A 15,107-nucleotide genomic window follows, 5' to 3' on the forward strand; every position below is an offset into this window, starting at 1 on the left:
TCACTGTGCTGAGGTGGAAAGCAAGTTTTGTGCATCATAATTATGGAATTTTCCTGGAATTTCTACTTTTTGCTGCTGTTCACCTGCCAGACTCAGGCCCTCCACCTAATAAATGTAAGTATATCAAAGATATCAGAGCATTTTTCAGGGTGTTTTACAAAAAAGAGCAATAAATTCCACCAAAGAACTCCAATCCCACAGCAAAAACATTGTGTAACGCTCTTTAAATATATTTTATTAGGGAAAAATGTGGTTATAAAGCTTGTTTAATCACTGAATATGTGATGCCTTCTCAGAAACAGACACCTGAAGCAGCTGCTGCCTCTCAGAGGGACTGTGGGAATGCATCCATCACCTGGGCAGCCAAGGAACAGCAAACGTGGTGAGCAAAACCTTGCTTTAGTGTCACTGTCACCCTGCTAATGCTCCTTCTATTTACAGAGGGGTTTTGTCTTTCACAGGTCATCCCAGCATTTTATTTGATACTTTATACTGTTTTATCAAGCCAGGATTTAATTCTCTTCAGTGTCCATCGAGCTTATCAGAGACTCAAAGTTTCACTGCCTCATAAACCACAGAGCACAGAATTCCCTCCTTTTTGTGGAGAGAGGCGCTGGTGAAGGAATTGTTGTGGTTCAAGTGGCAAATGTGCCAGGTTGGATTTTTACTGCCCACATGCAGATTGTGCTGCTGCATGCTGAATTCTACACATTTATTTTCCATGTGTGCCTTCCATCCTGAGCTTTGAAGCAGGGCCACACTTTGACTCCCAAACTCCATTGGATATTGGATATAAACAAGTCCTAATATGGATTTTCCCAAAGAATGTGAAAACCATTTAATGAAAATATTTTACATCATGAAATAATTAAAGTTTATGCTCTCATAAGAATTATTTCTGGGCTGCATCCAACCTTAAATATTAATGTGTAGGTTATATAACATGCAGTAATTAATAACACTTTACTGGATCTACATGGTTACCATGGTTTCTGGACATTTGAATTTTTTAATTTAGTTTATAAAACCCTACACAACCCAAAACATTAATAACATGGATTAAAACTTTTTCCATCTGTTTAATATGCAATATACATGAGGACACTTCTATTTCTCAATATGCACTTTATCAAACTCAGTAAATTACTGTGTTCACATTTTCATTAGCTGTAGTCATGGAGTTGCTGATGGCTCTTAAAATCAGTTTTTACTTCATTTTCCATTATTTTTTCAGGAAGTCTGCCTTCTTAGACACTTCTTTCTCTTTAAAAATTTATGTCATGGAACCTCATGTTGTCAGGAGCACTGATTGATTCATCAGTGTGGAGTATCCTGCATTTTTTCACACAGATTTCAAATCCCAATTTCACACCACTGCTGCTCTCATCCTGTATCTTACAGCACAATGCACTGATGCTGCTAAATTACTTAATAGCTACAAAAAAAAACTTCATAGCTACAAAAAATAGGAAAAAACAAAGTCCTTACTTGGTACCTAATAAAATAATAACCAAATGTTCTCTATCAGGTAGCTAGGATGGTTCCAAAGCTCTGAAATACTTCAAAAAGTCTCCCCTTTAACCCATTTGTTTGATCACAGTTGCTGGCACCCCTCTGTGCTTTCCTAAAGCAAGAGCCAGAGTCTGAACTCCAGGAATACTCAGCACTAAAAAACCTCAGGGTTCTGCTAGTGGAAATTCTGATTTCTCATAGGAAAATCCCCAATCTTTGAGGTCCAATTCAATCAAATTGGTCTGGGTGCTGATATCTGGGATTGGCATCCTTGTTCCCTCTCTGTGTCCATGAGGGATCAGACATCTTCCAGTATATCTCACAGCACAATGCACTGATGCTGAGAAATTACTTAATAGCTACCAAAAAAACTTCATAGCTACAAAAAATAGAAAAAAGCAAAGTCCTTACTTGCTACCTAATAAAATAATAACCAAATGTTCTCTATCAGGTAGCTAGGATGGTTCCAAAGCTCTGAAATACTTCAAAAAGTCTCCCCTTTAACCCATTTGTTTGATCACAGTTGCTGGCACCCCTCTGTGCTTTCCTAAAGCAAGAGCCAGAGTCTGAACTCCAGGAATACTCAGCACTAAAAAACCTCAGGGTTCTGCTAGTGGAAATTCTGATTTCTCATAGGAAAATCCCCAATCTTTGAGGTCCAATTCAATCAAATTGGTCTGGGTGCTGATATCTGGGATTGGCATGCTTGTTCCCTCTCTGTGTCCATGAGGGATCACACCTCTTCCAGATCTCTATTCTTTTTTCTGCACTATTTCTCCAGAGATTTTTCACTCAGTTAATGTATTTCAGGGAGGTGGTCTGTAAATGTTCATCTGCAGGAATATTCAAAAAAAGGACCAGAAAAAAAATGTGAGGGCCCGGACTCCTCAGTGATTGTGTTACAGCAGTCATGGATGAAATTAGAAAGAAATGGCCCAAAACTGGCTCTATTATTCAATTCACGTACTTTAATATGTGAATTAAATAATTCTACACTTCATCATCTTTTTGGATCCTTAGAAAAAGAGAAATATATAAGGGGAAGGAAAAGTATTTTCAGAAAAAAACCACAACAGCATTTGAGAAATGTTTCCTTTGGTGAAACTTGGTCAAAACAAAATGAGACTACAGGCAGTCATTAGAGTATTTTCATAGTTCACCTTTGAGAATTTAAATTTACATCTCCAGCAGGTTCAGTGGAACTGGATTAGACCATGCTCACTTGGAAGGAAGTTTCTGCATAATTTTAAACTTTGAAGTTGAAAGCATTTGGAAAGGGAGACAAGTGTTTGAGTCTTTGATTAAAGCCATCTGGTTTTGCATCAAGCTGATAGAGTTCTAGAAGCTAAATATTCCACACTCTGAAATTCATATATTGGTTTTATTTTTGTGTTAAATTTAGCAGAACTCTGACACACCAGAAATAGAATCTCCTTCATCAATACTTTTTATTTAATCTTCTTCTGAAAATACAACATGAAATAAAAAGATCTCTACTGGGATTATGAAGTTAGACTGTGATTAAACGAATTTTGACTTTAAATATATTCCTTCTGCAAAAAAAAAAAAAAAAAAGGGAAAAAACCCAAAGTGTGAGGCAAAACTCAACTGTGCAAATCTCCTGCTCTGTGCAAAACCTCTGGTAAGAGAGGATGGCATCAGTTTTTAGTCAGCCCCTCTTCAAGTAGGGAGACTTAACCAGCAAAAAACTCAAGGAGTTTTAAATGCAGAGAGCAGAAATGACACCACCAAGGCAAGAGCAGTGTGATTTGGAACGCAAACTGAACCCTGCCCCATGTGGGGGTTGTCACACACCCCCAGCCAGACTGGGGTTTGTATAAAGGAATGGATCCAAAGTTCACCAGTGGATCCCAGGAGCTCCTGCAGCTCTAACTTAAGGCCATGGAAATCAAAGAGGTCCCAGAAGCTATCACAGGAATATTCCTGCAATAATTACTGTGTAAAGGAGAAGCCTAAAAGGGAGACTGCACACATCTCTACTTCAGTCCCACTTTCTCTTGTTCAAACTCACAGAAAAATCATTTACAGTCATGAGCCAAAAGCTAAGTAGAATCGTACTTCTCATTATTTATTTAATCATTAATTTATTAAATTGGTTTTTATGATCACCCAGAACTTTATTCTCCACATGTCCTTAGTGAGGGCTATTGGAGCTGACTATTGGAATGTAGTTTCTCCCACTGGGTATCACATTTTGGGTACTTGAGAGGTTTTAGTGGGTTTAATGGCATTACTGACTCTGCAGTGAAACAGCTGAGAGCTTGGATTTGTGTTTTCTACAGCAGCCAAAAGTCTATCATTATATATACAGAAGAGTGAGAGAACATTGCATGTATTTTGCATTTTTGCTTGGCAGTGGTTTAAATTAACAATAAGATGTGAAAGAGGACATCCAGTTAAGCACACCAAAAAAAGAATTTAACATCTCTGAACATCTTTAGTTCACACCCATTTGCTGTGCATCAGTTTGAGAACTCAGTGTTGGTGAGTAGCTGTGGATGAGAAGTGGAATCAGTTCATCCAGTGCACATTTCTATTCCGTTCAGCTCTTCCAATGATCCTTATCATTGTTCACAAACATTTCCCTCATCTCCTCCCTATCCCCCTCATGAATCTTCAGTATGTATTCACCTGCCTCATGCACCCTGATTTTCACACTATCTGACTCTGAAAACCACTCAGATTCTTTTTTTTCCCCAATCAATTGGTGACACAGCCTTCATTTCCTCTTTTGCTTCCCTTTTTCTGGTATCTGTCCTTATCTTCAACTTTCTTGAAGTATCTATTTCCTTCAGGAATTTCACTCATTGCTTGGTTTTCTGATGTCAAGAAAATGGATAGAAAACTGTCAAGAAAAGCTTCTGTTTCTATTGTGCAATGAAAGTTGCAAAAGACCCTTCTCACAAATCCAACAAAGCAAGAAAATAAACCAAAAACATGAGCAGAAGAATGTTGCCCAAGGACACAGAGGAAAAACACACCATTAGCAAAAATAACTAAAATTAATGAAGCTAGTGGCTGCTCAGGCTCTTACAAAATTGATCGCCAGAGGTGCAAAGCATGTAGTCCTCAAATAATGACAAAGAAAAGGGAACATAAAACCTCCTTACTTCTCCAAAAAGGTATTTTTCAGTTTTAAAAGTAGAGAGAAATCTTTTGGGATGAGACAGTTTCAAGAAAAAAGTTCCAATGGCACGGTGCCCTGGAAGTGGCAGCGAGTGATGTTCTGTGCTTCAAGAGCAGAATTCTTTACAATGGAAAAAGGCATCAGCTGCAGGTTGTTTCTTGAGTTCCCACTTGCACAAATTCAATTGTGATTAGAATGGAAAGAGGGGAAAAGAGGATCATTATTACTGCATCTTCTGTGACAAAGTGACACTGCAGCAATGTAAGAGTGGGTAGCTGGCATCACATTCTTGCCATCTCTGGCCATCTAGTGGCATCTTTTCCTCCACAAAATATAACAAATAAACAATTACAATTATTATTCCAAAGAGAAAAATGCACCCCAACAGCCATGTATGTTAAATAATGAGCTTGCAAGTACATAATTCTTGTTATCTTATTAATGCTGTGGCACAGAAATTTGGTTTAGAAGCTTCACAATCAGGTTGGAAAAGACCTTTGGGATTACTGAGTCTGACCTCAATGCTCTGCAGCCTGATGTGCTCCAGTGCAAATGTCCAGTGCTCCTGCACAGGGATGCGTCATCCCAGGTGGCTTTACCTGGCCTGAGTGACACCTTAGGGACAGCTGGAGGATGGTTTGGTGCCCTGTGGTGGAACGTATGCTGGTGTGACAGATCTCTGTCTGTCACGGTGTTTTGTCCCTGAAGAGGTACTTTGGAGCAGAAATCACTACAGTGAAAAAAAAAAAAAAAAAGTTCTGGTTGTCCTGCAGCATCCAAGCAGCTGGAGATGGGACAGGGAGCCCTTTTCCCAGGGAGGTTCCCAGGCTGCAGCCTGAGAAGGAGCACGAGCATCCCTGGAGCTGGAGGCTCTGGCATCCCTCGGCTCCTTCCCCTCCCAGCCATGGATGCACGGCCAACGCTGTGTCCCCAGCCATGGGGGGCAGACCTGGGGAACCCTTCTGTGTCAGCTCCTGGGCTCCTCAGTGCAAGCCACCAAGGCTTGCGGAGATGGTGCAGCCACAAAGCTGATGAGGGGTCTGGAGCATCTCTTGATGAGGAGAGACTGAGGGAGTGTTTGGGCTACAGAATGAGAGTGGATCTCAGCAATGCATTTAAATATCTCTAAGGGGTGCCAGAGGATGGTGCCAGACTCTTCAGCGATAGCGACAGGATGGGGAGCGACGGCCAAAAACTAAAACGCAACAAGTTCCAGCTTAGCATGAGGAGGAATTCTTCACACTGAAGGCGGCAGAGCCCTGGGACAGCTGCACAGGGAGGGCGGGGATCTCCCTCCCTGAGGGCACTCCGGCCCACCTGGCCGCGTCCTGCGCCACCTGCCCGTCTGCCGCTGCCGTGGGTGATCTCCAGCGGTCCCTGCCGACCTAAACCGCTCTGAGACCCACGTCTGGCCCCGGACACCGCCCAGCCCGGCAGGGACAGGGCAGAGCAGGGCAAGGCAGGGCGGCGGAACTGCCGTTCCCGGGCCGCGGGGCCCCGGCGGAGCGGGCGGCGCCGGCGCCGAGGCGGCGCTTCCTGCGGGGCGGTGCCGGCAGGGCCGCGGGCTCGGCACCGGCGGCCGCGGCTGGGGCGGCTCCGCTCCCCGCCGGCCTGGCCATGCAGCGCTTCACCGTCAACATCAAGCTGCCGGCGCGGACCCTGACGGGCGCCCTGAGCGCGCCCAACCGGGGCGCGGCGGATTGGTGAGGGCCGGGCCGCGCCGGGCGGGCGAGGGGTGCCGGGTCCCCCCGCGGTCCCTTGGCCTCAGCCGCGGGTCGGGCTCGGTTCTGGTCCGGCCTCCGCAGAGCCCCGAGGAGCGGCGGGAATCGCGGCCGGGATAGCGATGGATCCCGCCCGGGAGAGGCCGGGAGTGCCGCTGTCCGCCTGGGGCAGGGACGGAGCCGTGCCCAGAGACAGAGCCGTGCCCAGCCCCTGCCGGGTGCCCATTGAAGCGGAGTAGTTGAGATCAGATACCAGGAAGGAATTGTTCCCTGTGAGGGTGCTGAGCCCTGGCACAGGTGCCCAGAGCAGCTGTGGCTGCCCCTGGATCCCTGGCAGTGCCCAAGGCCAGGCTGGACAGGGCTTGGAGCAGCCTGGGACAGTGGAAGGTGTCCCTGCCATGGCTCGGTGACACTGGATGGGCTTTAAGATCCCTTCCAACTCAAACCATCCTGTGATTCTGTGCTTAACTTCTCCTGAAGTCAGACAAGCCTCACTTGATTTTCACTGTTCCTATAATAACTCTTGACATGCTCCTTTTTCGTCTATGAACAAGTAATAAATAAAAAAGTTATTCAATTACTTATATCAATGCAAATATATTTCTTCCCTGTGTTCTTACATCTAAATTTTGGGAATGCTCTTCATGAATTCCTATGTGATTTTTTTAACTTAGAAGAAAATTCTGAGATGGACACAAAGAGTTGCTTTGTGGTGGCTCAGGGCTCCAGCAGACAGTGCAATATTATTTTATAAAGCTTTTATGTTACTAAATAATATTTACCATCTGATAAACATCAAATAGAGTGTCTAGTAGCATGCATTCAACTTATCAAAAACCCCCTCATTCCTGATGTGAAGAGGTTTTGTTATGTTTTCCTTGTTGATGATGCTCTGTGCTCTCCCAGGGGCTGGCAGGGTTTGATTGCCTATGGATGCCATTCCCTCGTGCTCGTAGTGGATGCCAACTCTGCTCAGACCTTGCAGGTTTTGGAAAGACACAAAGCCAGTGTTGTCAAGGTGAGATGTTCCTGGTTTATTTGTCTATCACTTGGTTCTGGTGTTTATGTTATCCTTCCAAATCACTTGACATGATGTTCATTGATGTGATTTTGACATGAAATCTGATGTGAAACACAGATATTTTACATGATCTCTTCTGCAGCTAAGTCACATCATGCATGCTGAAATTTGAGTTGAGGTTGATGGTATATCTTTCTGGAAAATACAGAGTATAAAAAATAGAATATCTGGAAACATTTGCTAGTGTTACATAGCATGTTTCTAGGAAAGCTATTAACATAAGAGGAACATTACAAAATATCAGATGAAGCTCTCTGCTGCTGCCCTTTCTGATCCTCCCTGTTGTGGAAGTGCACCATTTGTCTAGGAAGTTACTTTTAAGCTTTTCCTTCTTTTCTTACCTATAGAAAAGGAGCAATAGCAGGCAAAACTGTACATTTATTTTAGTGATATAAAATAGCTAAAATTTTAGTTTAAGTGCAGGGTACCTGTACTTTCCTTTGAAGGTCCTTGACTTGAAATTGCAGAGTTTGACTTTGGGTGAGTGTGGAACAGGTTGTATTTCTTTGGTTCATCTTTTCTTTGATTGTGGACAATGACAGATTTCACTTAGGGTTTAGAGGATTGTTTGCCTGGCAGATGTGTTTGATGGTCCTTGCACAGGTGCTGTATTTATTAGAAGGCTGTCAATAATTTATGAAGAATAATAGAGTCTTAGGTAGGGGGCTTTTTAGTGGGATCTTTTTGTGATAGAAGAAAAAGGTTGAATGTGTCTTCTGCTTTAACATTTTTGCTTACCTTAGGTAACAAATTGTAGCAAAATTAGTTTTTGATCAACACAGTGATAGCATTTTAATAAGTTTTGTTACATTCACTGGCTTTGAGAAGTTACATTATTTCAATAGGAACAGAAGTGTTGAAGTCCAATTTATGAGTTAATTTTTCAAAGCCACTACCTGAATCTTTATGAACAGAAATAGACTGTAAGAAAATGGCTAATTAATGAGATGGAATAATGAAAAAAAATTCCCTTTATGTGAAGAAATAGGCATTATATAGGAAATGGTTATGGGGCCATGATCATTGCAGATACCTTTACATTGCTAAGAAATTTTCTTCAATTCCTAGATTATTTTATAAGAGTTTGTAGATGCTAAGAGCACAAATAAGCTGTAAGAAATCTGCTGTGTAGGTCTGGCTTAAACTCCTTGGAGTAGAGCTTCCCACCAGCAAACTCAGTGCACTGGGGATCTTCTCCCCAAAAACCTGTGCCTCACTTCTGAAAAATTCAAATCACACCACATCTGTTATGAAGCAAAGAAAATCCAATTGTTTCATAATCTCTTTACAGTCCATTTTGCTATTTTCCTTTAAATGCATCCTCTCCTTTGGCTGTTGTAACTTTGTCTGGAATAGGTAAGAACTTCCCTGAAAATGGATCCATGTTAGTTGCCCATCTGTCCAAATGCTGTTTGTATTCACAGAATTCACAGAACTGAAGATGTTGGATGGAGTGGATTATATCTGATTTTACCTTTACAAAGAGTATTGAAAGCATGCTTTTATGGAAGAGAATCTAATTACAGGAGAAGTTTTTTAATCCATCACAAGAATGAGAGGATTGAAATTACCTTTCTGTCCTTTTTGAGGCATTAATAAACAGTGATAATAAGGCTTTATAAATGAGGTGGTATGAATTATGAAATTTTTTTTAAATCACCTCTGGTTCCTGATTCTGCTGTATTTTGAAGCCAAGTAGAGAGTGACTAATACTGCTAGAATATAATTTCTTTTAGCAGGTGGTCAGATCCTGTGTTGGATCAGTGGGACTGCAGAGAGGAAAGAGGTTCATGGGGTGGGAGCACCACGTGGGCTCTGCTCAGGGCTGGCCATATAAAGATCTCCTTTTTTCTTGTTTTGAGCTTTGTTGTGACAGCTTCTCCCTTGAGAAAGGATGTTTTCCAGACTTGGAATTTGCTTTGAAGTAATATGCATTTATCTGAGAAATAAATAGCTTTGTGGGTTTTTACAATTTCACTTACATAGCCACCTGCAGATATCCCCAGGGGTAGTTCTTTCTTGAACAGCAGGGAAGCAGGAATTGCAAAAATGAAATTTGTAGGTAGAGGAGAGTCTCTCAAGAATTCTTTGTGATTCTGGTAGAAACATACTTTGAGTTCATAGAGTTAGAGATTGTGTGCTGTGCATGTGTCACATTTGTTTAATTTATTCAGCTGGTTTGTGAGACAGATCCTTCTCACACCTCTGAGAGGGGCAGCACAAAGGTGCCAGCAGGGCTCTGAATGCTGCTGTAAATTTGGTTTGTGGTGCAGAGTTAGTGGTGCCTGATGAAAGTGCTGTGTCAGTGTTTAAATGTCATTATTTTCAGGATCTGCAGAAAGTCCTGTGTCCTTTCTGTGACAGGCAGTGACAGCACACAGGGTGGGATTTTTGTAGCAGGTGAAGTCCTATAATTTTAGCAGTAATGTTTCTTTATTCTGCCACTGTCTGCAGTCTGTCCTGGGGCAGAAGTTCACCTTAAAAGCAGATAGCAAAAAGCATGTGGGATAGATAAGGAAGAAGTCAGTGTTATCCCTCCTCTTGTAATCTGGGAGGAGTTGTAGCCAGAGTGTTTCAGATTTCAGACCCAGATTTCTCAGAAGTATTGCCAGTTTACAAGCCTGTGCAGCTTGAAATCCCAAACTGGAAAGGGGTACCTGGAAATCAATGGTGGCAATGGGATGAAAATAACCAGAAATGTAGCAAATGTCAGCAATAACTTGGTTTTGTTTTCTTAGGAGACAACACATAAATTAAAGACTAACCTTCCTTCCTCACCAATACCACAATACATTTGTCAGATTATGAAAATTGCATGTTTTAGGATGTGTAGAAAAATGGAATGACAATTTGTCAGCTTTCATTTGATGGGAAGTCAGTGGGTTTAGGTTTGTGGGTGCCCACAAAACCTTAAACATTGCCATTTGATTTCCTCTAAATACTTGAGTAAATTCTTGATATACATTATGTATATGTTTGGATTGCTGGATTGCTGTAGTTACCTTCAGGAAGAAGTATTGTTGATTTATGTAATTGGGGAATATCAGCCATGCAGCACAATGCTGACCTACCCTAAATTTACACAAGTGATGGTGGCTTAAAGGTATGTCACAGTGCTGCTGGCATTCACTGTTACTGTGCTTTTTTATTGAGTTCATTATCTGAAAAACATGAACTATGGTGTCTGTGCCATCCATTTGTCTCCTTTAACCAACCCCCATCTGCATTTTCAGGTTAAATGGGCTAAGGAGAATTACCACCACAATATTGGCTCTCCATATTCCTTACGTTTGGCTTCTGCTGATGCCACAGGGAAAATCATAGTGTGGGATGTGGCCACAGGAGCAGCTCGCTGTGAGATCCAGGAGCACTCAAAGCCCATCCAGGGTAAGGACAGTGCCTGCTGGTGAAATGGGAGCTGTTTTATGGAGCATTGTGTGCAAATCCATCACCTGCCTTTTATCAACTGCTCAGTGCTGACAGGGAATTTTCCTGTTGGGATTACTAGCCCTCTGTGTGTTTGCTTGTAAATGGAAGATTTACTTTTCCCCAGAGGAATGCTGTGAGATTTAATTCATTATGGTGATGTTTTCCAACTTCTTGTGACAAAAATGAAATTTGATTCTATTTTTATGAACATTATTGGTTGAAATAATAGCATTTACTATGTCAAGTACATCTTCCTGCTCTTCAGCTGCAGTTGGGGTTTTTTGGAGCATTTAAAAAATTTGTGATGATGTTTATATTATACCTGGTGGGCTTTTAAAATCTATTATGTAAAAGTCTTCTTATAAAATTAGGTTGTTTAGTTTTTGTAATTATTCTGTTTTATAAATCCTGTGAAAGAAAATGCAACTTTTTAAATCTCATACTGGGCCACTGAAAATTTGTTTATTGACTATCATTTATTTTAGTTTTATTACTTTTTGTTTGTGTGTGCATTATAAATTGGGTTTTGTTTACTCCTGACACCAATACACTGAAGGTTCAGAGAAGTTCTGACCATTCCATTTGAGGATTTATGCAGCATTTTGGGCCATTTTATTTTCTGTGAAACCAGGGAAAGCTCTTACTACCTCTGAAAGGGCTGAGTGTTACACTCAGTTTCATTTTACTCTTGGAGTTAAGACTGATTAAAAGGTTTTAGAGTGAAGAAGATATTTCTGACCAGATCCAAACTGATACCATCCCAAATATTAATTTTGTTCCCTATTTCTTTTGACAGACATGCAGTGGCTGTGGAATCAAGATGCTTCCAGAGATTTGCTGCTTGCAGTTCACCCACCAAATTATATTGTACTGTGGAATGCAGACACAGGCACCAAACTTTGGAAGAAAAGTTATGCTGAAAATATCCTGTCTTTTTCATTTGATCCCTTTGATCCCTCACATTTAGCTTGTAAGTTTATATGTATAAAACAGTGGGGCCTGGATATGTGTGAGCAGGAAAATTGTTAAACTGGAATGTGAATTTGAAATTAAAAGTAATGGATGGGAGAGAATAATGTCAGAAATGCCAGTAAAAAGTCAGAAAGCAAAAACAGGGAGCCTTTGGCCAGTGTGGATTGTTAGTGCAGAAGGTGCTGCTGTGTGGGAAGGGGGAAAGCAGGCATGAGTGGGGAGGTTAAAAATCTGAAAACTTTGAGACTTTACAAAAGGAAATGTGAAGGTTGTAGAGGGAGCTGGAGGAAGCCAAGGATAGAGAGCCCTGTGAAATGTAAAAGGCTAAAAAGGGATAGGTGCTGAGGGAGAAGCCAGTGAGATAAGTAGACCAAGAATAAATGTTATTTTCAACAGAAGGGATTTTAGAGGACTCAGTGTGAGATCAGTACCAGAAGTGATCCAGATATCAACGGGGATGCAGTGCAGATTTATTAATTTTAGCAGAGAGAAACTCAGAGAAATAGGAGAGTCACCATTTTATTCTTGAATTTATTTTCATCACTTCTGACCTGTAATGGGACAGTGCAGTTTTCAGCCTTTGTCATTTGGGTTTTTTTTATCTGCCATATCATTCAGTCTTCTATAAACACTTCAGCTGTACAGCTGAGCTTTGTGCTGCAACATAAATAATGTGAATTAATGATTATTTGAGCAATGCTCTGCATGAGAACAAAAAATAGTGATACAGTCAGTTTGTATTCTGTTTCTATTTGCATTGTGAATCTTAAAGAAAAACAGTTGGTGAGAGAGAATAACTGAGTTTCTGCAAGAAATACTTTAGTTTTTAATATAAAAATAAAGGGTTTTTTGGTATTAATTGATTTTAATGGATCATCTGCTGCTCTTTCAGTTAGAAAGTGCTGGTTGTGTAGAATTAGGAGTTTTGTGTCTGATACAGTATTAGTCAAGTTAGCAGCATTCTCCTCATTAAAATGGAATGCCACAATCAAATTGCATCCTGAACTGTGCTATTTTTCTTTCTTGGTCCAGTGCTCACCAGTGAAGGAATAGTGTTCATCTCTGACTTCTCCCCTTCCAAAGCTCCTGCCAGCTCAGGGAAGAAAGTTTACATCTCCAGTCCCCATTCCAGCCCTTCTCACAACAAGCTGGCTGCTGCTACAGGGGCCAAAAAGGCCCTTGATAAAGTCAAAATCCTGATCAGTAATGAAAAACCAAGGTAGGTTGCAAATATTTCTTCTCAGTTACTGCTTTGTGTACTTGATGCTGTCAATGTGCTGAGGTTAAAGGCTGTAAGGAAATATACACAAGATACAAAATTGAGGTAAGCAGTGGCTGAGGGTAATTTCTCATGAATGCCAGTAAATGTCAGGGCAGCCAGTGCTGTTCCTAAGTGAATTGCTTTGCATTTGAGATGTGCAGGAATTACACTTGTTCCATTTGAATGAAGTGCAATTGTTAAAATTAATCTGTAATCTTATTTAGACAAAAGTCAACAGAATGTGGTTTTGGAAGTCAGTGGTGCTTTGCACTGCTCTGACAGAGAAATAGAAATCTGCATTTGCCTTGTGCCCAAAATATAGATCACATGAAAAAATGCAGTTGCAGGGAAAATGAAACTTCTAATTTTATTTTGAATTTGATCTGTTCATTACACACCCTGATAAAAGTTCCTGTCTGATTTTACAGTGCTGAATCTGTAACACTCAATGACTGTCTTCAGTTGTCATATTTGCCTTCCAAAAGAAACTACATGCTCTTACTGTATCCCAGGGAAATTCTGATTCTTGACTTGGAAGTGAATCAGACAGTGGGTGTGATTGCCATTGAAAGGACAGGGGTGCCTTTCATACAGGTGAGGTAGAATTCAATTCTTTTCAGTTATTTATTCCAATAATTGACTTCTTTAGTCACAAATCCTGTAGCTGAAGAAATTAATGGAAGTGTTGCCTTAATAGTAACATTTTTAATGATTTGCTCAAACATCAGGAATTGTGGGCTCCCTTGCAAAGTGTCCTTTGCAAAGGGTAAGAATTTGAAAATGCAATCTAACAGGCATCTCCTTGCCCAGGTAATCCCTTGTTTCCAGAGGGATGGGTTATTTTGCCTCCATGAAAATGGTTGTATCACACTGAGGGTTCGCAGATCCAACTGCAGCTTCACTGCAACTCCAAATGAGGAGCCAGGTGAGTTTTGTGGCAAAAATAAACTTTGATGCATTTTAATTAAAAATTTAACACCAATAATGACCATCATGCCTCATACAGGATGGTGAATCTAGTGCCCTTTTATGTTTTGTCTCTTATATGTTGAATTTAAATTTAAATTTCTGCTGTATTTTCCCACAACAAATTCTGAAAATAAATTCAAAAAGCTTTTCAATTCCCTGATATTAAGTATGAAATAGGTTATATTAAATATATTAATATCCTGAATATCCTTTTATTGCTGAATAATACTTACATTAGTAAGTGGCTTAATAGGCACATGTACAATAATGTTTTAAATAAAATATTATTGTGTTCTTCTTATCTTTAAGAAAAAAATGTTTTCTAGGCAAACAAAAGATTTTGGGAGTAATTTGGTCAATTGGAAAGATTGATTTTAGACCTAAGATTTGGGCTTAAATTTAGATTAAAATCTGAATTATTAAACCTTTGTCTCATGAAATGTTACTAAGAGTGGTCTTTTAAATGTAATGGTGGAGACTGGAAAAAAGGGAAAACATAGTGAATTCTGTTTGTTCATTTTGGTTTGGGCAGTTTGCTGATTTCTAGTGAACTACATTACTGGTTTCCAACTTCACCAATAAACCTGGAGTTTTGGATTGTGGAGAGCAGGTTCTGCCCAGCTGTGAAACAGTTATTGTTTTAGATTTTTCAAGATTCATATGGAATAATATATTAAATATGGAATAATAGATCAAATATTTGAAATTTATGTATATTTTTATAAATATAAATTATAGGTATGTGTAAATATAAATATAAAAAGTATATACATATGAATACATGTATATAGTTACATTTTTGAGAACTTTTCAGAGCTTTGTTGTGTACAGCAAGATCAAGAGTGTTGTTTTTGGTTGTTTTTCCTGATTGTTGCGCAGGAAGCACATGGATTTCAGTCAGAGTGCTCAGTCATGGTTCACATTTCTCCCTTTTTGATTGCACATGGATTTCAGTCAGAGTGCTCAGTCATGGTTCACATTTCTCCCTTTTTGATTGCACATGGATTTCAGTCA

General features: G+C 40.4%; 1 protein-coding gene across 2 annotated transcripts in view; it reads left to right on the forward strand.

The window, feature by feature from the left end:
• Nucleotides 1–6,256: 6,256 nt before the first annotated feature.
• The window catches only part of WDR11 (WD repeat domain 11), a 37,667-nt gene continuing 28,816 nt past the window's right edge, over nucleotides 6,257–15,107 (forward strand). For both annotated transcript variants that reach the window (XM_058810315.1, XM_058810316.1), the window contains exons 1-7: nucleotides 6,257–6,363; nucleotides 7,288–7,399; nucleotides 10,696–10,849; nucleotides 11,688–11,861; nucleotides 12,896–13,082; nucleotides 13,553–13,718; nucleotides 13,935–14,049. In XM_058810315.1, the coding sequence (XP_058666298.1) occupies nucleotides 6,278–6,363; nucleotides 7,288–7,399; nucleotides 10,696–10,849; nucleotides 11,688–11,861; nucleotides 12,896–13,082; nucleotides 13,553–13,718; nucleotides 13,935–14,049 (994 nt within the window). In that variant the 5' untranslated portion in view covers nucleotides 6,257–6,277. The remainder of the gene's footprint in view (nucleotides 6,364–7,287; nucleotides 7,400–10,695; nucleotides 10,850–11,687; nucleotides 11,862–12,895; nucleotides 13,083–13,552; nucleotides 13,719–13,934; nucleotides 14,050–15,107) is intronic.

This window comes from Ammospiza caudacuta, chromosome 9 (genome assembly GCF_027887145.1).
Source record: "Ammospiza caudacuta isolate bAmmCau1 chromosome 9, bAmmCau1.pri, whole genome shotgun sequence".
Lineage (NCBI taxonomy): Eukaryota > Metazoa > Chordata > Aves > Passeriformes > Passerellidae > Ammospiza > Ammospiza caudacuta.